Below are 26,223 nucleotides of genomic sequence, written 5' to 3' on the forward strand. Positions count from 1 at the left end.
GGTTTCTTCGCGCCGCATGCCTACCACGAAGATAGTCGCGCAGCCAAAAGTTATGACGATTTCCGTCGTCACTTCTTCACATAATTGATTGCACGTCATTATAGACGGAGTGGTTAAAAACATAATGGCGTCTAAAATAAACAAATAGTACGAACTTTGGTAACATAAATGTTTCGATAACATTTATAACGTCTTCATACGTTATTTCAATTTAATTATTTATTATTCATTACTTCAAATCTTCGCATGGCAGCTGCCGCTTGAAGAATAATGGTATGAAGTCTTCGTTCTTCGATGTCGTCATGACGATTTGGTTGCACGACGAAAGCTAACGTCGTGCGCGTCATTGACGATGCGTAGAGTAGCAATGAAGACAATACAACTCGTCGCTACTGTGGTTTTTCCAGAGCTGGTAGCGATGAATGCCGTTCAAAATAGTGACTTTAGTGACCAACGATGACAAAAAAGAGACCAAATAGTGACTTTCAATTGCAGAAAAAGTGACCGAATAGTGATTTTTGTATGCAGTTTTTAAACTTGTATCCAGCTTTTTACGCAAGTAATGCTATAAATTTTGAATCACCCCTATATGACATCTACGTTGTCCACTATAATTTTTATAATTTGATCAAAGTATGCTTGGCAGTTTTGGAAAATTTTGTTTATTTACAGAAAAGTCAGAAGCTGATGTTCATAAGTCCATATTGTTCATTTATATTATTTTTCTACATTAGATTTCACATATAAAGAGATTATTGATAATTTATTTCAGATATTCAAAGCATAGACCATAGATGGAATAACTTTGAAGAATCTTTTATTTTTCCCGAGGACTCTCAGAATTCTGTTGGATGCTTGTTAACGAAGTGGATGGACTCAGCTCTCAGGATTCTGGGGCATCATCTTATCTTCCTAATCAAAATTGCGAGGAAGCACAAACTAATTACATCTATAGAGAAATATTTTTCTACCTACTGCACTACTGAGAACTTCTTATGTGGGGCCTCTTAAACTTTTTATACATTTGGCCATTACCACACTATTATACCTACGACTTACATAGTCGGCTTGTTCCGAGTTGAGTTGCGCAATGCCACCCTTACTTCACGTACGAATTCACTTTAAAACAAAAGTTGATGGATAGAATTTATTGAAGGAACAAATCCTACGAATTGGATCCGCACATGACAAACATAAACAAAAATATGGGTGGATTTTTTTGGAAGAAGCCTATAATCCTAAGTAGAGGCTATCCGTATACCACATGGATAGGCTTCAACCGGTTTGAACCGTGCACAAATTATCATATACAGTTTCAAATAACTGTACTGATATTTTCCATACCCCTTATTTTTGTGCCTTATCGATAGTTCTATCTATGTAGAATATGGACAGTCCCAAATAGCAACAATGGATATGTACATATATTGCATTATTCAACAAGGAGCTGAAAATTTGAATTTATGACGTTGACATTTCCTCCTCTCAAATCCACCGTGTTTACTAAAGAATGGTAGCGGACAGATTTTGTAATTTCACTCGCCTCGATTCATTATGCTCGAAAAAAAGCATAGAAAGGATTAGTTTAAATCTTGAACGTTGCTTGAACTGAGTTTTTACAGTGGATTTAGGTTCTTGAGGAGGACGATCAATAGTTTTCGAAATAAACATCGGCCTTGACGTTTTTTCTAAGGCATAATGATATGAATATTTATAATTAGGTATCGGCAGTTATGGAAGTACCCAGGTCCTAAGAAAATCTAAGAAAACCTCGATTCCTAACAATGTTTTTTTCTAAACTCATGTCAATCAGTTTGCATCCTGAAAATAAATTACAAATTAGTTTTCTTTTTTTACATAATAAAATACGAACAAATCTGAAAAACCTGAGTCCGTAATTTCAAAACATTGTCAAGTGAAAAAATATGACAGTTGTATTGATAGGCTGTTGATTCATATGGCTACTGGGATAACACTCGTAGTTCTCCTGTCCACAGCAGATGTCAAAATCGGTTCACCCCTTGGCAATTTATGGCTAGCGTAAAAAGCTGGATAGAGCTACAAGTTACATTAGCAGTGGATACACTATGCCCAGGGTGTCGAGAATGTTTCTCACCCGAAAACACCCTAGACCGGACCGAGAATCGAACTCGCCATCTCCGGATTGGCAATCCTACGCCTTTCCAAGCAAGGCTACTGGAGACCTCTATTAGCATTGTTTAGGGCATCTTTAATAGAGTTATAAATTGTATGGGAGTAAGAAAATGAAATTGAAACTGTAAAAATGCCATCTTCAACAGACATTGTAGTTTTAAAAATTCGAGCAGTTTCGTTAGAAAATTTATAACTGAAATGCTGCTCAGTTGTATTTTTGCACGAATTTGCAACAGCATTTACTCGAGTTATATTTTGTGCAAAACAAAAGTAGACCACTTCATCAGCCTCAAAAAAATCTGTTTCATCGACATCTCAGCAGTTTGACATTTGAATTGGTATCGGAAGATCATATTTTTGTTTTTCAGTATAAAACATGTGCAGTTTGTAACTGCTACTGAAGATGCATTTCTTGTTTTATATCTTTGACAGTTGTAAAATCTGTAAATCGAGGAAAAAGTATAACTGGAACTGTAACATTACTAAAGATGCCCTCTACGGCATAATTCGTAGATTGCAAACTAGTGTTTTATTTTTGAAATCCTTATCAAGAATGCTATCAGAAATCAAGAAAAGGCAAAAATAACAAAAGCATGAAAATTACTGCTACTGGTCACGCCCATCTTCACCGTAAGGATGGAGAGGATAGAAGCAAGAGGCCAGCGACTGCGAAACTCTCATAAGTACCACGGAGTTGGATATTGAGGATGGTATTTGTTGGATCAGCCAGAAGCTAGCAATGTGGCCATGGTACCTCATATTAGGTAACACATCACGAGAAGGTATATATCCGGCCTAACGAGAAACGGATAGTGCGTTACAAGTTGTTACCCAAAATTATGTTGATAATTACAGCAACATTTGTTGTTTAATATGAGCTCGAAGTTTTCTGTATAGGGCAGTAAAAGGGTGATATAAAATGATTTAATTGGTTACCGGGCGGAGAACTATTCGGAGTCACAAAGCTTCTAAATCTTTGGTAGGACCATTTGTTTGAAAAATATAAAGTAATTAAAATAATGAAGAAATTTAAAAAAAATACGATTTTTCCTGTTATTTAACTACGGTCGAGGTCAGCTTTTCGCATTTTACTTGTGGAGAAAGAGATCATAGTTGACATGAATCGGAAATAAACACATTTGGAACTTTTTTGGTGCATATTTCCCAAATTTTATACCTATATTGCTACCAGATTCACATTTGGTTTGGTTAATAATAATAGTAGGTACAAATGATTTTTATATTAATTTTTTCACAATCGGCAATGCAAAAATAGTGACTTTAGTGACTATTTTCCTAAAAATAGTGACTTTTGAGTGCAAATAGTGACTTTTTAGTGACTATACTCAAAATAGTGACCAAGTCACTAAAAAGTGACTCGCTACCAGGCCTGTTTTTCTTGCTGCGACGATGACTATTGTCAGCCCTGGATATTACCCTCGTTGTACAGGCCTTGGTTGAACTGCGTCCGTTTTTTATCCCGATTTTGCACACTGTGCGCCGGTTGGCTCCACGCCGCCGAATTTCGTATTTCACGCCGATGACTGGCCAACTCCAACATCACAGTATGCAGTGCGTTTGCATCTACTCAACCTATCAGGGATTAATTAAATAGCTATTACAGTGTCGACCCGATTTTGTCACTTCCCGATTTTGTCCCAAGGTGGTGATAAAATTGGAACAATACTATATAGGATAAGGCACCCAGAAATCCCCCTCCCCCAGTTTTCAAATCTTTATTTTTTGGAAACTAGTTGTTGAAAACAGTTGAAGTTCAAGTTGTTGTTGCAAAACCTAAACTTCAACTATTTATAACAACTTGTTTTCGAGAAATAAAGATTTTAAAATAGGTGGGCGAAAACTGGGAGGAGGGCGATTTCTGGGTGCCTTACCCTTCCTTTAGCAGATTTGTTTGCTTTTATCTCTGTCACTTCTACCCGCATTGGCGTTTTAAATTTTAGGTCATCCAAGAACTTCTTGGCAACAGACCTGGCGATGAACTTCCAATCTCTTTTTTTTTTTAATTTTTTATTAAAGTGATTTTGTATGCGTATAGTAAAGTTCATCACTTATAATTCTCTTTTTCTTATATATAAAACAAAGTTGGCATTTGTACGACCGCGCATCACTCAGAAATAGACAGCCCAACTTTTGCTAATTTATATTTGTTTCCTTCTTCTATTTACGATGAAACTGGAAAAAAATCAATTTTAATTTCAAATTTTCAATTTGATCCAAATTTTGATCATTTGTATGTATAACACGAAGTTGGCATTATCAATTGATAATCGGTACAACTTTATTGTACGGGAAAGCAAGACGCGAAAAATGAAATAAATATTACCGTGGGGAATCGAAATCCGTACACGTAAGCACCTCAGTATATGAAAGGGTCTGGAAAATTGAAAACGAATGCAAATGAAACGTTTATCGTTGACGCAGGAGCACGAAGGTCTCTATTTTCGAAGTGTTGCTCATTACACCTTGAGAAGTGATGCCTTTGATTTGTATTCCACTCATCTTACTTTATTAATCGCAATTTGCAATTAAACCGCAATTAATGTTGATGCATGCAATTATGTTCTACATGCATAAAAATGGCGCCAGAAACTATGCGTTTGGTGGGTGGCGATTTGTTTTTGATTTATGTTGTTTTAATTTCAAAGCCTACTTTCCATCTCAATGGCCTAAAAGCTTACTGTCAAGTATATGAACAGGATAAGATAAATTATTTGTAAATTAATTACTTTAAATCCCCTATAATTTATTGATATCTCTTGAAGTGGACGGATTTCGGTGCTGTACGGATTTCAGTCCCCCACGGTACCCAAGTTTACAGTAACGAGTTCGCCCGGAATTGATGCCTTGATTAGAAGCGAAGTATGTCAGTTGTTGGCTAATTGCTTTAAATCCCCAATAACCGACATCAATTTCGGTTTTTGCTTACTCATTCCTTACAAATCGATATCTACTACGAATATGTGCGACTGGCTGGGGTAGTCTTTCCGGTCGTGAACAAGTTCGACAGCCAATCTCGGAAAGAAAAAAAAACGGACGTTATTACGTAGGTACGTGGTGCGGTCGACGAGAGAACCGTTGTTATCGTCATACGCGACCTTGATTGCGAACCGAATTTTTTCGATTGCCCAACTCAACCGACGCCCGGAGTGCCTGTCGATACCTGCCAAGTAGATATCCCATCTACGGACAGAAGAAAGTCGTAAAGCGTGGTTACGTTTTTGGCTTTCCGCGTGGATCCATTCCAACAGTCCAATATTCTTTGTTTTGCGACCTGCTGCGGTATGTAGAACCAGCGAGTTGCGGGTAGCATAGCAGACGGGCGAGAAAGTCAGCCACGGTCTGGCTTGGCACACAAAACACACCATATATCGAATAACAATAGGATTAGAAAGTTCTCCGACAGCTGTTGGCTTGTTGTTAAGTCGGATTTGCGATTACGGATATCGATTTGTACTCGGTGGAATTAAATGTAGATCCATCATAATAATCGGCAGTTGACGGGCCGTGACGGAAGGAAGACACAGCTGGTGTACTTTTGCAAGTTGTTTTATTGGGAGCAATTGGGGTAATGACATCAATTATCATATCGATTTAAATTAATTGGTTCAATCAGGTGAAAAGGGTGATAAGCTACAGTTCTTATCGTGCGAGACTGGTTCTTGTGGGTTGAGGAAAGTATCCACAGCAAAAATTCAAATCTCTAAGACTAAGACAACAAGTGGTTCTGAAAACTGAGTGGAAGAGGGGAGAATATTGTCGTAACAATGACATGGTAACAGGGGAATCCCTCTTTTCTTCATCATGTGGTGGCTACACATGATGGTTACCACGGGTCCCCTTAAATGGTTGTATGTACTAAACATAAATTAGCCGTAGTGGCGATAACGCATTCGATTATCATCGCCTATCGGTAAGGTGGGTCTGAGTGTCGCACAAATTCAACAGGGGGAGGATAAAATAGATCGACAATTTTATACTTTCTGAGGGGGTTTGATGAAAGGATACTTTGTTAAAAAATAATAGTAAGGAAGTTTTTCCAAATTTAAAGAAAAAACTCAGATTAATCCACCTAGCAGTGATGATGACTTTCTCGTGCATTATAAAATATATTGAAAAAATCACATTAGGCCGATACAAATATTTAAAATCTATTTTGCCCCCCAACAAAATAAAATTTAGCAACCCTATAACCAGAGAGCGGCGGAGTGAAAAACTGTCGAAATGGCAACGTATGAAAACGCATGAAATCGTGAAAATAATTCTGGCAGCACTTGAACTTTTTGCTTGCATTTTATGAAAGCAAAAAGTAAACAAGTCGAGTTGGAACCACTTTTGACGGTTCGATTGGAAACAATATGGCGTCTTCGCCGATCTCTTATTCTAGTATTTCTAATAAAATTCGGATTATTTTGAGGATTTTCAAAACATTCTTTAACATATCCGAGGAGTTTTTTGATGGTCTTCATTTTAATATTTATTTTTTATTATCACCCCTCCCCCCTTGACCTTTCGGAGACCAGTAGGACAAAAAGCTGAAACATAATGGATTTATTACCCGAGCAAACTTGGTTAACAAAATGAGAGCAAATTGTTATTAAGCTCTGCTGTTGATATTACAGGCATACCTCGATAGTACGTACCCTCTATTGTACGTACATTTTACCTCGATAGTATGTACACAAAAAAATGTCGTTCAATTTTCTGTACAATTTTAGTTAAAATTCGAATATGTTTTGATCATGTCACTTGCGTGGGGCCCTTCATATGCCACATGTGTGATAATTTTACATCTGATTTAAACACTATTGTGATAACGAACTTAGTAGAAAAACTTCTGAAAAGCAGCGTGTCATAAATGTTTTACAGTCTTACGTAACACACATTATACTATTATTTTAAACAATTCAAGGAACATCTAAAACAGCTGTAAAACATATGAAATATATTCAGGTTTTATAGTAAGTTTAGTTCCAATCATCTACACTCAGGAAAATCGACATACCCTTTTTGTAAAAATCCATTTATTTTGAAATATGCATATCATGCGTCGACACATCCTTAATTGCATACATATTCACACATGGATACTATGACCCACATGGATAGTATGTGTGAACACTCATGCAATGCATATGGGCGCATGGAATATATGTGTCGAAAACATGTGTGAACTCATGAATATAATGCGGAGTTTTTTGTGAGTGTATACTAGAGTGGGGCGTCATGGTCATTTTTTCAAATCAATGGTTTTTCGAAGCCATTCTGGGTCCTGAACAACTGTTCCTCGCTTTCCGCATCGCGTTTGAAGTTTGTATGGAAATTAGTATGGGAGAACGTGTATTTTTGCATTTCTACTACTAGAGGTTTCAGTTCATCGTAAACCAAGTGGCACATTGCGTTAAAGTATAACCCAAAGGATGCCGAAAAACTTTGCTGAAGAAGGCACGTTGCTGGAACGTCCACGAAAAAAGTTATAACGCTTCGAACATTGAGTGTTCAAACCATATGCAAAAAATCGTTTATTCTGCCAGCACTGCCGTACTACGTAGACCAATAATTTAACTGAGTGTTATTCCAAAGTAATTGATTTTATAGGGCTTTAGAGCTAATGGGAGCTATCCGGAATTATTTCACAAGGAAAAAAATCCGACAAGAAGGAAGATGGGTTTTGCCCTTCGATAGCCATAGGTTGTCCGGTAGTGCTAGCAGAAACATTGATTTCTTGCATATGGTTTGAACAATCAATTTTCGAGACGTAATAAAATTTTTTGTAGGCCTTCCAGCTACGAACTTTCTTCGGCAAAGTCTTTCGGCATCTTCCAAACTATATGCTAACGTATTGAGTCACGTGATTGATGATAAATTGAAGCCGCTAACAGCAAAAATGTTAAAAAGTACTTTTTCCTATACTAATCTCCATGTAAATTTAAAACGCGATGCGGCATGCGAGGTTGCAACCAATCGAGCCCACATTTTGCACAGTTGATTGGGGTCCCAAAACGATTCAGAAAAACCTTGATCTCACTTGATCGGACGAAGTTTGCGTTTTTCCATACAACTGCGCCCCACTCTAGTGTATACACTTGTCGGTGACAAAATTTAAATCGTGAAAAAAAATAGCAGCGATACTGAAATGACGATAAATGTATTTGGTTGAAAAGTTATTTTTATTTAATTTATTTTGTTATTTTTTTTTACGAACTCGTTATTCCATGTAATAGTTCTGGTCCCAGGAGTTCCTTCAAAAATTAGTTCCTGGATTCCACTAGAGATTCAATCAGGAGTTCCTTCTAAGATTCCTCTAAAACGTCTCTAAGACGTCATCCTAGAAAAAACAGCCCGCAAGGGCTCTTCCTACCATTGAAGTTTGTTCAAAAATTCCATACAGGATTTTATTTGATATTCAATCTGGACCTGTGCGCCGATTGAAATTTTATCGGCGGTAGCGTGATAGATCATTTCGCTGATGATTGGCGGCGGCGTGAATTAATGTCGTGCATTAGAAAGTTCCTCCAGGAATTCCTTCAGGAGTTCTTCCGGAAACTCTTCCAGAAGCTCCTCCGGAAGTTCCTCCAGGAGTTCCGCCGCATATTCCTCCAGGAATTCTTCCATAAGTTTATTTATTTATTATCAGGAATTCTTCCATAAGTTTATTTATTTATTATCAGACTAAGGCCGGAGTGGCCTGTGCTGCACATAAAAGTCTTCTCCATTCAGCTCGGTCCATGGCTGCACTTCGCCAACCACGCGGAGGATCCGCAAATCGTCCTCCACCTGATCGATCCACCTTGCGCGCTGCGCGCCTTCTTGTTCCCGTCGGATCGTTGTCAAGAACCATTTTCACCGGATTACTGTTCGACATTCTGGCTACGTGCCCGGCCCACCGCAGTCTTCCGTTTTTCGCGGTGTGAACGATGAATGGTTCTCCCATCAGCTGATGCAACTCGTGGTTCATTTGCCTTCACGTACCGTCCGCCATCTGCACCCCACCATAGATGGTACGCAACACTTTCCTTTCAAGAACTCCCAGTGCGCGTTGGTCCTCCACGAGCATCGTCCAGGTCTCGTGTCCGTAGAGAACTACCGGTCTTATAAGCGTTTTGTAGATAGTTTGGTACGGCGGCGAACTCTATTCGATCGCTCCGTCTTACGGGGTCCAAAGTACGTACAATTTCCAGCCACTATGCGCCTACGAATTTCTCTGCTGGTATCGTTATCGGCGGTCACCAGTGAGCTCAATTACACGAGTTCTTCCACCACATCGATTTCGTCACCACCGATAGAAATTCGTGGTGGGTGGCTCACATTGACCTCTCTTGAGCCTCTTCCTATCATGTACTTCGTCTTCGACGTGTTGATGACTAGTCCAATCCGTTTAGCTTCGCTTTTCAGTCTGATGTAGGCTTCAATGTCGTCGGCGAAACCAAATAACTGGACGGACTTCGTGAAAATCGTACCACTCGTGTCAATCCCTGCCCTTCGTATTACTCCCTCCAAAGCGATGTTGAATAGCAAACACGAAAGACCATCACCTTGCCGTAACCCTCTACGCGTTTCGAAGGGACTCGAGAATGCCCCTGAAACTCAAACTACGCACATCACCCGATCCATCGTCGCCTTGATCAACCGTATCAGTTTATCCGGAAATCCGTTTTCGTGCATTAGCTGCCATAGCTGGTCCCGATCGATTGTATCATGTGCGGCTTTGAAGTCGATAAATAGATGATGTGTGGGCACGTTGTATTCGCGGCATTTCTGCAATACCTGGCGTATGGCGAACACCTGGTCTGTGGTAGACCGTTCACCCATAAATCCCGCCTGGTACTGCCCCATGAACTCTCTTGCAATTGGTGTTAGTCGACGGCATAAAATTTGGGAGAGTACCTTGTAGGCGGCGTTCAGCAATGTGATTGCGCGGTAGTTGCTACAATCCAGCTTATCGCCCTTTTTGTAGATTGGACACACGACACCTTCCATCCACTCCTGCGGCAGAACCTCATCCTCCCAAACCTTGGTAACCCAGTGCAGCGCTCTAGCCAGTGCCTCACCACCGTGTTTAAACAGCTCTCCTGGTAGATGGTCAACTCCAGGGGCTTTGTTGTTTTTCAGCCGGCCGATCTTCTCCTGGATTTCCTGGAGATTCTGAGCCGGAAGTCGCATGTCCTGCGCGCGTGCTCCTAGGTTCATTACCATATCGCCACCGTTATCTACCATATCGCCATTCAGGTGCTCTTCGTAGTGCTGTCGCCACCTTTGGATCACCTCACGCTCGTTTGTAAGAAGGTTCCCGTTTACGTCCTTACACATATCGGGCTGTGGCACGTGGTCCTTACGTGAACGGTTCAACTTCTCATAGAACTTTCGTGCGTTATTAGCGCGGTACAGTTCCTTCGTCTCTTCACGTTCTCGATCTTCCTGCTGGCGCTTTTTCCTCCGTAAATTCCATAAGTTTCATAAGTTCGCCCAGGAATATCTCCGTAAGTTCCTACAGGAGTTCCTCCGGAAGTTACTTCGGACGTTCCTCCAGGAGCTCCTCCGCAAGTTCCTCGAGGTGTTCTTCCGAAAGTTCTTCCAGGCATTCTTTCGTTAGTTCCTCCAGGAATTCCTCCGGAAGTTCCTCCAGGAATTTCTCCGGAAGTTCTTACATGAATACAGCCGGAAATTCCTCTAGGAGTACCTCCGGAAGCTCTTCCATGAGAATTCCTGCGGAAGTTCCTCCAAGAATTCCTCTGGAAGTTCCTCCTGAATTATAACGGAAATTCTTTCAGAAATTGCTCCGGAACTTCTTCCAAAAATTCCTCCGAAAGTTCCTGCAGAATTTCGTCCGAAAGTTCCACCAGAAATTCCTTCGCAAGTTGCTCCAGAAATTCTGCCGGAAGCATCTTCAGGAATCCCTCAGGAAGTTCTTCCAATTTTTTTTACAATGACTCATAGGAGTGCGCTAGTAAAATTTTACTACAACTTTTTCCGAGAATTCTTTCAAAAATTCCTCTGAACATTCATCTTAAATTCTTCTTCTTATTGGCATTACATCCCCACACTGGGACAGAGCCGCCTCGCAGCTTAGTGTTCATTAAGCACTTCCACAGTTATTAACTGCAAGGTTTCTAAGCCAAGTTATCATTTTTGCATTCGTATATCATGAGGCTAACACGATGATACTTTTATGCCCAGGGAAGACGAGACAATTTCCAACCCGAAAATTGCCTAGACCGGCACCGGGAATCGAACCCAGCCACCCTCAGCATGGTCTTGCTTTATAGCCGCGCGTCTTACCGGACGGCTAAGGAGGGCCCCTCATCTTAAATTATTACCAAGTATTTATCGCTTGACTTTTCAAAAGGACCTAAGTAACATTTTTTTTCATGAATTAATTTGAATAGCGCAAACAACGGAAAAACATAAAAGCTTTTGATTGCAGTACTCAAATTATTTCATGAAAAAAATGTTACTTAGGTCCTTTTGAAAAGTTAAGCGAGATTTGTCCGTTAATTCTTTTAAATATACCCAACAATTTCCCTTTGAATTTCTTCGAATTTCTTTGAATTTTTTCTTCGCGAATTCTTCCGGAAATTTCTTGAGAAATTTGTCTGCAAATTCATGACTATTTCTCCAGATATATCCAGATCTATAGATATCCTGAAATGTTGTCAAAACTCTTTCAGAGTTACCTCCAAAAATCTCCCTTGAATTATTTAAGGAATTCTCCCTGAGAGCCCCGAAATTTTTAAATGAGAAGTTTTTTTCAAATGAAGTAGGGGAACAGGCGGCTTTGGCAGGATTTGTTCTATTATTGTCAGGGGGGTTTTTGTTGACCGATATGCAAAGAATGTTTAGGCCAAATTTGAGCATAATCAGTTACAAAAAAACCCCTGACAAAAATAGAACAAAACCTGCCAAAGCCGTCATTCCCCCTACATAGGGAATTTTCAGAGAAAAATATTTTTGAATTTCCAAACAAATTTCAAATAAAGTTAAGAAATAATTTCAAACTGAAATACGAAAGAAAATGTAGTATCAATTCCAGGCTATTCTTTAGTTTCCTAAAGAACAATTTCCACATTTTCAGAAAAAGTACCTTTTTTTGGCCGAGAATGTTGAATAGAAGGGGATCTAGTAGCCACTGGCCACTGAAATTTGATTCCCAAACAAATTCCCGGTTTTTTCCCGCTTTTCCCGATAAATTTTTGTCAAATTTTCCCGGTTTTTATTTAACTTGAAAAAAAAACAGGGTTTTGGCACTTCAACTAGGTGTTTTATTTTCTGACCAAACCACTTATCAGTTTTATATCGAATTAACCTTTGAAATAGACATAATAAATTACCAATAACGTGTTATACAAAGTGTTGCCCTGTAGTGTTAGTGTTGACGACATTTAATCAATATGGTAATATCACATTAGCACCAAATTACATTGATTCGATTCTTTCGTAAGTGTGTGTCTAGTGTGGTTCTTCCTTCTTAGAGCATAATGTTCACAGAAAGCAGTAAAACCGTACAGTATCTTATAGTACAGCCGAAATATTTTTAATTTTCGCTTTTCTGTTTGATCTTATTCATACTATTTCAAATGAAATCTTCTTGATTAACTGATGAAGATTTTCAAAATATCGCAAAATTATGTTAGGAAAGACACAAATCTGTATTATAAAGTAAATCAAATTAAATCGATGTTTCTAACTCAGAGAACTTAGCAATTAAGTAAATAAAGCCGTGTATAACCTCATCAAAGGTTATTTAGGGTCTGTCTCAATTGGATAATTAAACTGAAATTAAACTTAAAAGTGACATTTCAATAATTATCAAATAACCCTGCTCGCAGAGCAAGATTACTTTTGACAGATATCGAATCATTTTCCATCGATGTCCTATTGGAATTGCTGGGTAGCACCAGCCATTCTTATAACGGGGTGATTTTTTAATTTTCGAACTGTCACTTTTAAGTTTAATTCTCCATATGAGACAGACCCTTAGGGGTCGTTCAACAATGATGTCACAGGTTTTAGGGGGGGAGGGGGTCTAAGATTTTGTGACACTGCATATACTAGGTATACAAAAAAGCGTGACAGAGGGGAGAGGGGGGGTCTAGAAATTTCAAAAAGTAGTGGACGTCATATTTGAATCGTCCCTTAGATTTTTGCATAATCCTAAAAAATCCACAAACCTAATTTAAACACATCCTCACCCGAAGACCCAAATCTTTGTTTCCGATCCAAATCAATATTTTGTTGTCTAAAATAGAGTTTAGCACATTTTGGGCAATTAAAACATTCAATTCGTGATTAATGGAATTTATTACCAAAAAGTTTTAACGTTACCATTCCATATTGGAATATTGGAATTTTCAAAGTTTTGGTACTTATTATACAATGGTTTTCCATGTAACAAGTTAAAAAAAATATCTTAGAGTATATCATTCACCATCATAACCTTTGATTATATTAGGTTACTACCTACTTAATTTTTGTACCTCACACACACCATCTACTAAAATCAAACAATTTAGTTTGAATGCGACTGAGTAGTAAATATTGAAGAGTAAATTGTTTCCTTATATCATCTCCATTAAAAACTTTGAAGATTTTGAATGTAACTTGACGAAATTTTTTTTTTTCCCGGTACATGTCTTGAATTCCCGGTTTTTCCCGCTTTTTTCCCGGTGACTTCAATTTCCCGTCGTTTTTCCCGGTTCGGTGGCCACCCTGTACGCTTCGATAGTACGTACACTAAAATAACGCAGGTGTACGTACTATCGAGATATGCCTGTATTCCAAATTATTCTTGTATTTACTAAGCCTGTGTTTCCTGATATCCGGTTTAAAAAATAGTTGTATTTTAACGAAGGTAGTCAAAATAACGATTCCAGTCACAAAAATACAGAGTATATTGAGTATATCTTTATCGTCTTATGGTTTGGTTTTTGGCTTGCATTAACAACTTTTGTTTCCTCGTTCCAGAGGGCGAGTAATGGCGCTTGAACCTAGATTTATATGTACAATGATGGACATAAGTGTTCGTCATGTTTTCTTTGTAACATGTATGAATTCTTACGAATACTTTTGTCCGTTTGTGTCTAAGCCAGGACACTTCAGGATTTCGAACCTCGTCGCAAATAATAAAGTTCACAATAATAAATAAACTACATAAACTAACAAGTAACGTTTATTTCGAATGAAGGCTAGCAATAGGATGACAATTTGTTGCTTCAACTTATTAACTCAGTCTTCCGAGGCTAACGTCTGAATGCCAGACAATACTTTCTACTAGATTTTCATTGTACAAACAATACGTTAGGAAAAGTTAGTTTGCAAAATGAATCACGAGTGTTCGGTTATGTGTAGGCTGACCAGATCATTTTGATGAAAAAAGGAAACAAACGCATTTGGAAAAAGGGGCATGTCAAAAATCCTTGTGACAAAATTCATTATTATTTATTCAGAGTAAGGCCGAAGTGGCCTGTGCGGTATATAAGAGTCTTCTCCATTCGGCTCGGTCCATGGCTACACGTCGCCAACCACGCAGTGTACGGAGGGTCCGCAAGTCATCTTCCACCTGATCGATCCACCTTGCGCGCTGCGCACCTCGCTTTCTTGTGCCCGTCGGATTTTTGTCGAGAACCATTTCCACCGGGTTAATGTCCGACATTCTGGATACGTGCTCGGCCCACCGCAGTCGTCCGATTTTCGTGGTGTGAACGATGGATGGTTCTCCCAGCAGCTCATGCAACTCGTGGTTGATTCGCCTCCTCCACGTACCGTCCGCCATCTGCACCCCACCATAGATAGTACGCAGCACTTTCCTTTCGAAAACTCCAAGTGCGCGTTGGTCCTCCACGAGCATCGTCCAGGTCAGTTTGGTACGGCGGCAAACTCTATTCGATCGGAGCGTCTTGCGGAGTCCAAAATACGTACGATTTCCAGCCACTATGCGTCTCCGAATTTCTCTGCTGGCATAATTTTCGGCAGTCACCAGTGAGCCAATTCTTCAACCACCTCGATTTTATCACCACCGATGCAAACTCGAGGTAGGTGGCTCACATTGTCTTCTCTTGAACCTCTTCCTATCATGTACTTCGTCTTCGACGTGTTGATGACTAGTCCGATCCGCTTGGCTTCCCTCTTCAGTCTGATGTAGGCTTCCTCCGTCTTCTCAAAGTTACGTGCCATAATATCTATGTCGTCGGCGGAGCCAAATAGCTGGACGGACTTATTGAAAATTGTACCACTCGTGTTAATCCCTGCTCTTCGTATTATCCCTTCCTTTCCGTAACCCTCTGCGGGTTTCGAAGGGACTCGAGAACGCCCCTGAAACTCGAACTACGCACATCACCCGAACCATCGTCGCTTTGATCAACCGTGTCAGTTTATCCGGAAATCCGTGTTCGTGCATTAGCTGCCATAGCTGGTCCCGATCGATTGTATCATATGCGGCTTTGAAGTCGATGAATAGATGATGTGTGGGCACGTTGTATTCGCGGCATTTCTGCAGTACTTGGCGAACACCTGGTCCGTGGTGGAGCGTTCGCCCATAAAACCCGCCTGGTACTGCCCCACGAACTCCCTTGCAATTGGTGCTAGTCGACGGCATAAAATTTGGGAGAGTACCTTGTAGGCGGCGTTCAGCAATGTGATTGCGCGGTAATTGCTACAATCCAGCTTATCGCCCTTTTTGTAGATGGGACACACGACACCTTCCATCCACTCCTGCGGCAAAACTTCCTCCTCCCAAATCTTGGTAATGACCCAGTGCAGCGCTCTAGACAGTGCCTCACCTCCTGGTAGTTGGTCAACCCCAGGGGCTTTATTGTTCTTCAGCCGGCCAATCTCCTCTTCTATTTCCTGGAGATCCGGTGCCGATAGAATTAGGTCCTGCGCGCGTTCTCCCAGGTCCATCACCATTCCGCCATCTTCGTCTGCCACATCGCCATTCAGGTGTTCTTCGTAGTGCTGCCGCCACCTTTGGATCATCTCACGCTCGTCCGTAAGAAGGTTCCCGTTTATGTCCTTATACATTAGACCTCTTCATGTATTCAAAAAGTATCGAATATTCACGAATAATAATATAATAAATTAGCAATGATTTGTAATAAAGTCAAGAATTTTGTAGAACAACGATTTTAAGGGGAAACAATGTTTTATGCACTTAAAAGCTAGAAAACCACTTTAACATGGTCTAAAAAATAATCGGAACGAATAGGAATGTTTACAAGACTTGTTAAGCACACCAGAAGCTTCCGTTCAGAAGTTGTTACGATAATTTCCGGTGTTCCTATTACTTGTTAGATTTTTTTCAAAATTGAAGTTGGCCTAAAATCACTAAATTGACTTGAGCCACCTCGAAATTTTATCAGAATCTGCTGAAAATTTGACAGAAGGCTTATTTTACCATAAGAATTGTGATTCTGCGCTGACCGGTTGAATTTTCGAAAGTTCTTGAAAACATGAATAGGTCTATTATACATATCAGGCTGTGGCACGTGGCCCTTACTTTCGTGTGTTATTAGCGCGGTACAGTTGCTCCGTCTCTTAACGGTCTCAATCTTCCTGCTGGCGCTTTTTCCTCCGGAAAATCGAGTTTTGTCTGTTCCGCGCCCGTTTATATCATGCCTCGTTCGTCCTCGTGAGGTGTTGCAGCATTCTCGCCCATTCTGCATTCATCTCTTCCACTAACTGCTCACATTCGCCGTCATACAAGTCGTTTCTCTGATCCGGGGGCACCGTGCCAAGTGCAGCGGTTGCGGTACTACCAATGGCGGATCTTCCAGCTGCTGCGCGTAGTCTTGGGCTAGTCTTCCGTCTTGTAGCCGCCCAATGCTTAGCAGCGACGGACGACTCCGACGCGTGTTGTACACAGTCGAGAGTTTTGAGCGCAGACATACTGCAACGAGGTAGTATTTGGTTTTCCGTTTCTTGGTTAGGTGATCTCCATGTGGCCTTGTTTTTGCGGGGAAAGAAGGTGCTTCGGACTACCATTCCAAACAAATACAAAATTCAAGAGCTGTTGACATTTAAAAATGTATGAGCCTAATTTTCATTTTATTAAACTACTAGTAAAAAATTAGAGTGAATCATCCACCACCATAACCTTCTATTGTATTAAGTTAGTTTTGGAAAAATACTAAACTACAAATATTTCACTCTTTAAAGGGGCGCGAAAAAAACATGAAATATAAAAAAATATGCATTTTTCGATTTTTCGAATATTTTTTAAAAATTTGGGAATTTTTTGTTTTAATCTACTCTTGCACATGGATTTTATTACTGGCCAATATCAAAAGCTTTTGCAATTCTGAACAATTGAAAATAACAATAAAATAGTTAAGGTATCAAAGCCCAAAGCCGGTCTGGGCATTAGAGAGAAAAGAAAAAATAATTTTAAGAAAAAAAATGTCTAAAGGGAAATGCGAAAAGAGCAATAGGATAGAATTACTGATTTCCCGTGCTAAAACCCTTATTAATGAATATAAGTGAGGGAAAATCTACAGATAAGAATATCAAGAATCTCAACCACAATTGAAATTATTTCCATGAATATGGTTGGCGCATGTGAATAAAGGTCGAATCTTATCAATTCACAGTGATTTTTGATCGAAATTGATTTAAATGACGCTAAAAGTAGCCTCACATCTCGGAATCTTGTGCATTGATTTTGTTCCCATGTGCTTCCAAAAATGTGGGACTAATGCAATTTCGACGCGGAAAGTAAAACAAATCTTGGCTAATTTATAGGCTGGTTTACAGCTCGGACTCTCGGAGATTTCCACCGGATTGTATTTTGAATCGGGCCGAAATTTCTACAACGAAATCCCATAAATCCAGCTCACATATATGAAAGTTAAATTTGCAGACAAGCTCCTGATCTGTAAACTTAGCCTTAAAGTACGTGATAACCGATATCCCTAGGTTTGAAACTGCCTTAAAATCGATCTTGTTCAGCTGATGTATAAATTATTTATTTAAATCGTCGTTTTTTTACGGTGCATAATTTTGAAATATTCAGAATTATTCAGAAAGACTTTGAATGATTCTCAATGTTTCGGAAAGAATCAATCAGGCCTTCGGAAAAGTCATTGAAATGAAACTGTAAAAAAAATCATCCGCTGTCATCTGTTGTCATTAACTGTTGAAAACCTTAAGAAAAGTCGATCCATGCAAAATACATAACGGCATAAATAGCATTCTTTTGTAAGCAACACTAACAACGTAACATCTCACGCTTTTTTTTTCACTTTCACTTTCTTTGTATTTGTTTTTAGATTCCTGCCTAAAATATTGAATGTGTTTGAATAATATTCTAGCCTAGCTATGTGCCTAGTGTTGGGAATTTTGGCTCATTAGTTCCCGCTAAGCTGTAGAGGACGGATGTCCTTCGTAGCTTCATAGGGAAAGCACCTGTCTAGCTTACTGAAGCACTGGGTTCAATCCCCACCGAAGGAAGGGGTTACATCCAGTAGATTTTTCGAACTGAATCTTTCAGATGTTGTGCATATGAACAAATCGCGTTTTCAAACATAGAATTAATCTGGAATCCGGGAGATCAATACCTGAAATTTTAATTGAGCTAACTTGATGTTAATTCGATACCTTAGTAGCAGATATACTGTTGCTTAGCTCTAAAACAGTATGCTGGTAAAAGAACCGCATTTTCTGGGATACGGCAACAGTTCGCCAGCTTGAAGCTTCCTGAACTAATTCTTATCAGAGCATTCGCTAACTAATAAAGACTTGACTGCTAGGGGAATAAAAATGGTATATTCTTTTCCTTTCGAGCAAAACAATTTACTTTAAGTTGAAAACTGGTTTTCTCGCAATCCGTACCTCAAGCCCAACTTCGCCAGTGGTGCGGATTGCGAAACTTCAACTTTACTAGTCCCCCAACTAAGTAACTAAGTACATACATCGGGAGTCTTCGTGTCAGCCCTGTTAGTAAATGGTTCCTGTATTTCGATAGCCTTTTTCATGTAGGTACTCATATTTCTTCAGAGTAAACTTCTCATGAACTTCTATATTTTTTCTCATTATTTACGTGATTTAAGAAACATTGTGCAAACTTCATTCCCCAGATACACGTGGAGCTACTGTTAGCAAGTCACCTTCGATCATGCTAAAGAAATCCTTGACGAGACCAGCTTTGATTAGACACATTCACAGACATAGCAGCGGACTATAATTTTATTAGCATCTTTTCAATAATTTAGAAGCGCTGCCTAAATTTCTGTGAATTCGATAGCGATTTGAATGCAGCGCTAAGACAATTTGTGTTCATAAGGGAGAAAATCTATTTGGGCAGCTCTATTCTAGCGGATCCCAATGTTTATTCCTCAGCCCGCAGTTGAATTCGAACTGTAAATCGAATCATGTGGTTGTGACTCAATTATAAAATAGATTCTGATTTCTTTCAGAAAATCTTTCATTTTTGTTGAAAATATATATTGAATCCCTCTGATAGATCTAAATTTACGTTGAATAGAAATTCATAAAGCAAATTTCTGTGATTCAAACCAGAAAAAACTTGTTTTGAGTCGATTAAAATAAATTTACTACGACGTACATGACAATATCAAATAAGCAAGAGCCACTCATCTAACGTTAATAACATCATAATAATAATCAAACAGGTGAAATGTCATGCTCCATATTTTTAGCCTATGTTGATTTCAGATTCATTTTGATATGTGAAATGGACATTCATCGATGCTTCTATTGTTGACTTAACGATAATCGCAAATAAATGTCGACCGCCCGACGACAAACACGAGTAATGTTTGAAGGTCGCTTCCACACACACTGACTATGCGAGTGTTGATGATTGTGTTGTGCTGCAGCAACATCTCAATCCACAAAACACCCCAATTGCCATTCAACTGAAAAAAAAATCGCTAGAAAAGGTGAATTCCCTCTCCACCATATCTCAACGCCGGATCACACAAAAAAACCTATTTCTATACTGCGTTCTCATAACATGAAGACAAAAAAAACTATTTAACTTACCCGTCACTGGCCGGGTTACGTTGGCGGATCCGGTATCGAGGGTTTCCGGATCATTCCGATTAATTCCAATGCAATTGCCCATGGTCGTAATTGCAGCGAAAATCTCATTCGGTTACAAGGCGCTAGATGCAGATGCTGCGGTCGTTACTCTGTGCAAAAGCGAATAATTGCGAATCTCGGCGTCTGAATTGTTTTGCTTCCCGTTTGATTGACGATTTGTTTCCTTCCTTTTCGTTGCTCAAAGGCGGCTGCTGAAATCTTCTGTGTACGATTGAATAATTTTGCACTAGCGTAGTTGTGTTGTCGTATACGACAGATGAATCGACAGAAACATTTTTCTTCCGCGAATCACTATTTACACACTTTTAATATTAAAAAACCAAACTATTTAAAAGTATAAAATTTTGCTGTCCCACTACTTCCTACTGAATATTAACACTAAAATTTATTAAAATCCTGCTACTTTTATCGAGCAGATTATTGAAATCTCGAAAACTATTGTTCAGGCGATGGCAATATTATTCCTGCCCAAATTTTCCGAAAACGTTGTCCACCCAGTTTACATTTTGTTTACAATTTCCACTGGCGACTGCTAGTTCTGATTAGCTGCAATCAAGGCATCATCTTCATCATTGAAAACACAGCGAGAGCAATCAATGACTGCTTGTGCACTGATGGTTACGGACACTGGTTCGATGACGATAATGCAGAATTACGACCTTCTTTTCCTCCATGATGGACGGCGATCTTCTAAATCTGACTTTCTGAAGGTTTTGTTGCTGCTGTTGCTATTTTGTGGCTGCTTCGATGACGATGATGACGACGAGATCCTACTGCCACTGATGATGACGAAAGTGCTGCTGCTGCTGCTGGCAATGATCTCGCAGCTTTTCATCGTTTTTTCACCACCCGGAAGGAGAAACCACGCACAATTTCCGCGACCACCGATTCTCACACGTTTCGCGTAACCAATTTTGGACTAATCAGAACCGCAAAGGCACCGCCACCGCGATTTACAGTGCATTTTTTTCACTCATCCTCGCAAGCACACCGACCGACTCTTCTAGCTGTTCGAGTAATTTTGGCTTTAGTTGGTTGGGCAGAAGAGCTCGCACTGACCAGCAGAAGACAACGCGAGAAGTCACGAGGAATAACTAGCGGTACTGCTCTCACCTGTGGTTGTTTGGGAATTTGTCGAAAAAATCTACCGAGCAGAAGCGAGATAGCAAGACATTTTATCGTTTTGTGATTACTCTGACAGACGGTGACGGAAAAATGGTAAAATGATGGATTCGGCAATGCAACTAGCCGAACAAAATGTTCAATAAAATTGTCGGCGGAGCACCACCAGAATTAAATATTTAGTAATGCTACGTTTAGACAAGGCAAGTGAATTGAGCAAGTCGCTTGAATCGAACGCGAACTGAACGTGTAAACACCTTAATTCAATTCACTTGAACGAAAAAAAAGTTGAACATGTTCAACTTTTGGCAAGTCAATTGAATTCAACTGAGTTGTTCAACTCACTTGCCCTGTCAAAACGTAGCATAAGTCTAAAGGGACTTCCAAACCGAATTTTTTTTCCAAAATTTTATCTGTCAAACTGATTGATGCGTTGTTTAGCGCATCTTTAGGGGAATCCAGCGCACTACCTCCGAAGTGGAAAAGTTGCCTGTATCTGGAGAAAAATCCAACTTCGGTATAAAAAGCGTTTTAACTTTGTTCCGGATAGACAATATAGTTTTGCTAACAATCAATATGAAACTGTCGATTATTTCGTGGTTCCAGTTGCGCATTCTATGAATCATCCTCGGTACCCAGTAATCAATATAGATAGTAGAATCTATAGATGAGCGAAGATAAATCCTCTGTCTCCAAACGAACTGTCAAACGTGTCTCCAAACGAGCATGACGTCACGATTTCAATGGAAACGTTAAGGGCTGTGACGTCATATGCGCGTGTGCACGGGCAAAAAAATCGACTCAGCCATGCATTCGCTCATCTATATATTCCACTATCTATAGTAATCAATAATCGGTAATCAATACGTAATTTATGAACGTTTTAGCACAAATGGCTTTCTCTTAAATCAAAGTAATCTATCCAGTTTTCCGCGAGCGGTAATGGCCGCCAGCTTGCCTGCGGGTTAGTCTCTGATTTGACATTTCTGGAGGTCAACTGCACCCACCATTCGAGCCTTTTGATCAATGAGGTATATAAGAAGGCTTGAATTCACTGAATCAGCTCCTTCTTATATGCAACATTGGTCAAAATGCTCGGAGCGGTGGGTGCAGTTGACCTCCAGAAGCGTCAAATCAGAGACTGACCCGCAGGCAAGCTGGCGGCCATTACCGCTCGCGGAAAACTGGATACTGTTCACTCTACACACAAAAAAAATCGTTGGTAAAATTAAAAGAATCGTTGGTAAAATTAAGAAAATCAGTTAGTGATTTTCAGTAGAAAGTATAAGATTGTTGAATCTACCAACGCAAGAATTTTCACTTCGATATAAACTTTGACTAGCGCGGACTTTAAAAAAAAAACGTTTTCCTTTCGAAACTAAATGTGTATTTTGCTTTTCAAAATAACATTTTCCTTTCAAAAGTACATGTGTATCCTACTCTTAAAACAACATTTTCCAACAACATTAATATCGATTGAAATATTTTCAAAAAACAAATAATTTAATTACTATTTATTCATTATTACGCCCGTAATAATGTAATAATGTTGTTACGTTACGTAAATAAATTATTTTATTATTATTATTATTATCTCCACTGCTTCCAAGCCTGGGTTCAGCTTTCTCTTCTGCGTGCTTCTGCTATTCGGTGATGTCTCTCAAAGCATAAAATGCCCTAAAATATAAGTTTTATGTTAGATTAATTATTTTTAGCATAGAGAAGTTGCTTACCTTTTGGCAATTCCGTGGTCATCCGTTCTTCTCCATATTAGATCAGTGAAAATTGTAGTAATTGTTGAAATATTCAGTTCCGGATTGTAAGGAAGTGAAGTCTGCCACTGCTTTCTTCTTCCGGTGACGTCCTTCGCCTTCTCCATAATCTCCATTCCGTAATCGCCGATCAGGCCGAGGACTTACTGTCTAAGCCCCGCTAAGCCCCTTCTTCTTTTGGAGCGTATCAGGATGTGGTGGCCGAAAGAACGCGCAGTTATTTGATAACGATATAATCACTGAAAATGCCGAATTCCGGCAGTCAGTAATAAGAATCGATCTTTGATTGTGAATTTTTATGGACAGAAAGCGGGAATTTTTTGACAGCTCGGAAAGTTGCCAAAAGGACTCAATTTTTGGCTAGTGCTGCCAAGCTTAATTAAATTTTTATTATTATTCGAATGTTTTTTCTTTGTTGATTAAAAAGTTTTCGCTTTTAAAACAACATTTTTTTGTTTAAAAAAAAACTTTCATGTTGTGAGTTTTATTCTTACAGTAAATGTTTCGCTACTCAAAATTACCAAAACTTACCAACTTTTAAAATAAAAGCGCAATGTTCTCAATAACACAATTTTTTTTTCGTTCTGTGTAGTTACAATATTCCTTAGCTAATTGTGAATCTAAGGCAAACATTTTGTTGGTTTGTTTTCTTTTTTCATCTGCATCGCAGACGGGAGTTGTCATTTTTCTCCAAGATCAATACTCGCTTAACTTTTTAAAAGGACCGAAGTAATATTTTTTTCATGAATTAATTTGAATACTGCAATCAACGAGGCAATCAATAGCTCTCATGTTGTTCTGTTGATTGCGCTATTCATATTAATTCGGCACCAACATTTCAAAAGGGCGTAGCTGCTTTTGTAAACTAAAACTTCTCACGTCGCTGGTGGGTTAATTTGAGCCCACTCACGCAATCCAATACCACTGATGGAAGCATCAAATCCTCTTCTTTCATTTAATTTCTTGTTTACAAAAGCAGTTTCGCCCTTTTGAAATGTTGGTGCCGAATTCATGAAAAAATGTTACTTAGGTCCTTTTGAAAAGTTAAGCGAGAATACATAACTAGGGAGGGTCTATACAAAATTTAAAACAAATTCTAATTAAAAACTACCCAAGTAACACCAAGCATTACAATATTGCACATACCGTGGACCCCCGGTAATATGACCGCTTTTAATCTGAACACTTTTTAATTTGAACCCCGTTCGTTTGAACCTAGGATAGGATGTGCCAAGTAGTCATTAAAAATCGTACCGATTTTCTGTCACAATCGTACCGGTTGCTGATTGGCTGAAAATGACAATCGATTACTTCGATTGGTGGCGGCGCGTTTTTCAAAGGGCAGCATGTTGTTAGTTTGGCCGTGTTGCAAGTTTGTAAAGTTGATATTAAGCAAAACACGTAAATGTTTGAGTTTCAGTTTTTTGGGCCAAAATTAGTTTATATTGAACTGCAAATGCCATATATTTTTTTCTAAAGGGTTGTAAAGGTTGATTTTAAGCGTTATTATTCACCTTTCTATCATTTCCGATCTCAAAGTTATATTTTCGTTAGCGAAAACTTCTATCTGTTAGTCTTTCGTTTCTCTTACATAAATAATGGATGGAACGGAAAGAAAAACATCAAGTTTTGATACATGATATTTGGAAGATTTTGTACCAAATTAATTTGGATGCACTGGCGACCACCTCGTCAGAGCAACCGACTAAAAAACAACAAGGCAGTCTCAATTGAGTTGTCACATCCTATCCTAGGTTTGAACATCGTTCAAATTAAAAATGGTTCAAACGTCATTCAACACGTGGAATCGAGAAAAGAAAAATGGAACATCGTGAAACGGAATGCAGAATCAAAACAAACCAGCCAAGAGAGCAGCCAGAAACCAGTTTTTCTGATGCAAATAGAGTAACCAGAAGTTCAAATTAAAAATGAACCCCGTTAATTTGAGTGAGGTACCGTTCAAATTATCGGGGGTCCACTGTATATCAATCACAAATCAGCATGCTAAATGCTAATTGCATTAGATCAGTTTTAACGATGCGAAGTTGCATTTATTCATCAACTGTCAGACAACGATACACTAAATCATCATTACAAATGCAGCGATGCATTACTGATGCTTTATTTCAACATGTCAAAGTTATTGAGCCATTAATTCGATCTTATAATTGCTCTTTTGCACTTTAAGTCAACTTTTAGGGCTGTGTTTTTTACAAGCATATATAGCTTCATGGTTACTTGGGTAATCAATGCAAAATGCGAGAAAAATGCAAAACTATAATTTAGGTGCATTATACGAAAAAAAAATCTTTTTTTGGAGTAATGTGTTCTATTAATGTTAATTAATTGTTTGTTAAACGAATTGTTTTGAATTTTATACGGGCTAAAATCACCACCTATATTTTGTATGGTATGAACGATTTTGTTGTTTCTCACCATCACATATCTTCTCTTTCTTGCCTCTCGAATTCGTCAATAGCCGATCATGCATGTGTTGGGAATGCATGAACGGGATTGATTAGTTCTAATATATTTACTGGGTAAGATAAGAATTGAAATTTTCTAAAGTTTATCGTAAATAACCAAAGGTTTCAAATAAACTGACAAATTGCTGGAGAAATTCTGAGGCAATTGATATTTACATAAATCTCCAAAATCCATCGAAAGATGAAGTCTCTATAAACGTTCATAATCTTACATAATTTCGTGCCGGTAACCAATTTTAGAATCTGATTTGACAATAGAGGTAATAAACTATAGAGGACGATTGTCGCTTCGGTTCCCTTTGTTATCGTCCCCAAACATGTTGGGTACCTATCTGTCAAAACGTGCTGATTTTTCCTTCATTGACATTTAGTGCCCTATCCTCGCCAGCAAAAGATGTTTCGCCAGTGACGACAACGACAGTCTTCCTCTATAGTTTATTACCTCTATTAATTTGACACACAGTACTTTCGGGCATGACGTTGTCCCAAGTGACAGAAGAGAAGGCTAATACGCCTACCCACCATTCATTCAATATGGCGGTCAATGTTGTTATTTATTGTCGTTGAATTCATGATAATAAAGCTTCGGAAGTATCGACGGGCTATTTTTGACATAA

At 39.0% G+C, this 26,223-nt stretch overlaps 1 protein-coding gene across 1 annotated transcript in view; it reads right to left on the reverse strand.

Moving 5' to 3' along the window:
- LOC134227995 (ubiquitin domain-containing protein 1) overlaps positions 1-21,281 on the reverse strand; it is a 44,442-nt gene extending 23,161 nt beyond the window's left edge. The window contains exons 1-2 of the mRNA XM_062709750.1: positions 20,886-21,281; positions 20,167-20,591 (exon numbers count right to left, since the gene is read on the reverse strand). Coding sequence (XP_062565734.1) covers positions 20,167-20,248 — 82 coding nt within the window. The 5' untranslated portion in view covers positions 20,249-20,591; positions 20,886-21,281. The remainder of the gene's footprint in view (positions 1-20,166; positions 20,592-20,885) is intronic.
- Between the last annotated feature and the right edge of the window lie 4,942 nt (positions 21,282-26,223).

This window comes from Armigeres subalbatus, chromosome 3 (genome assembly GCF_024139115.2).
Source record: "Armigeres subalbatus isolate Guangzhou_Male chromosome 3, GZ_Asu_2, whole genome shotgun sequence".
NCBI classification, from domain to species: Eukaryota; Metazoa; Arthropoda; class Insecta; order Diptera; family Culicidae; genus Armigeres; species Armigeres subalbatus.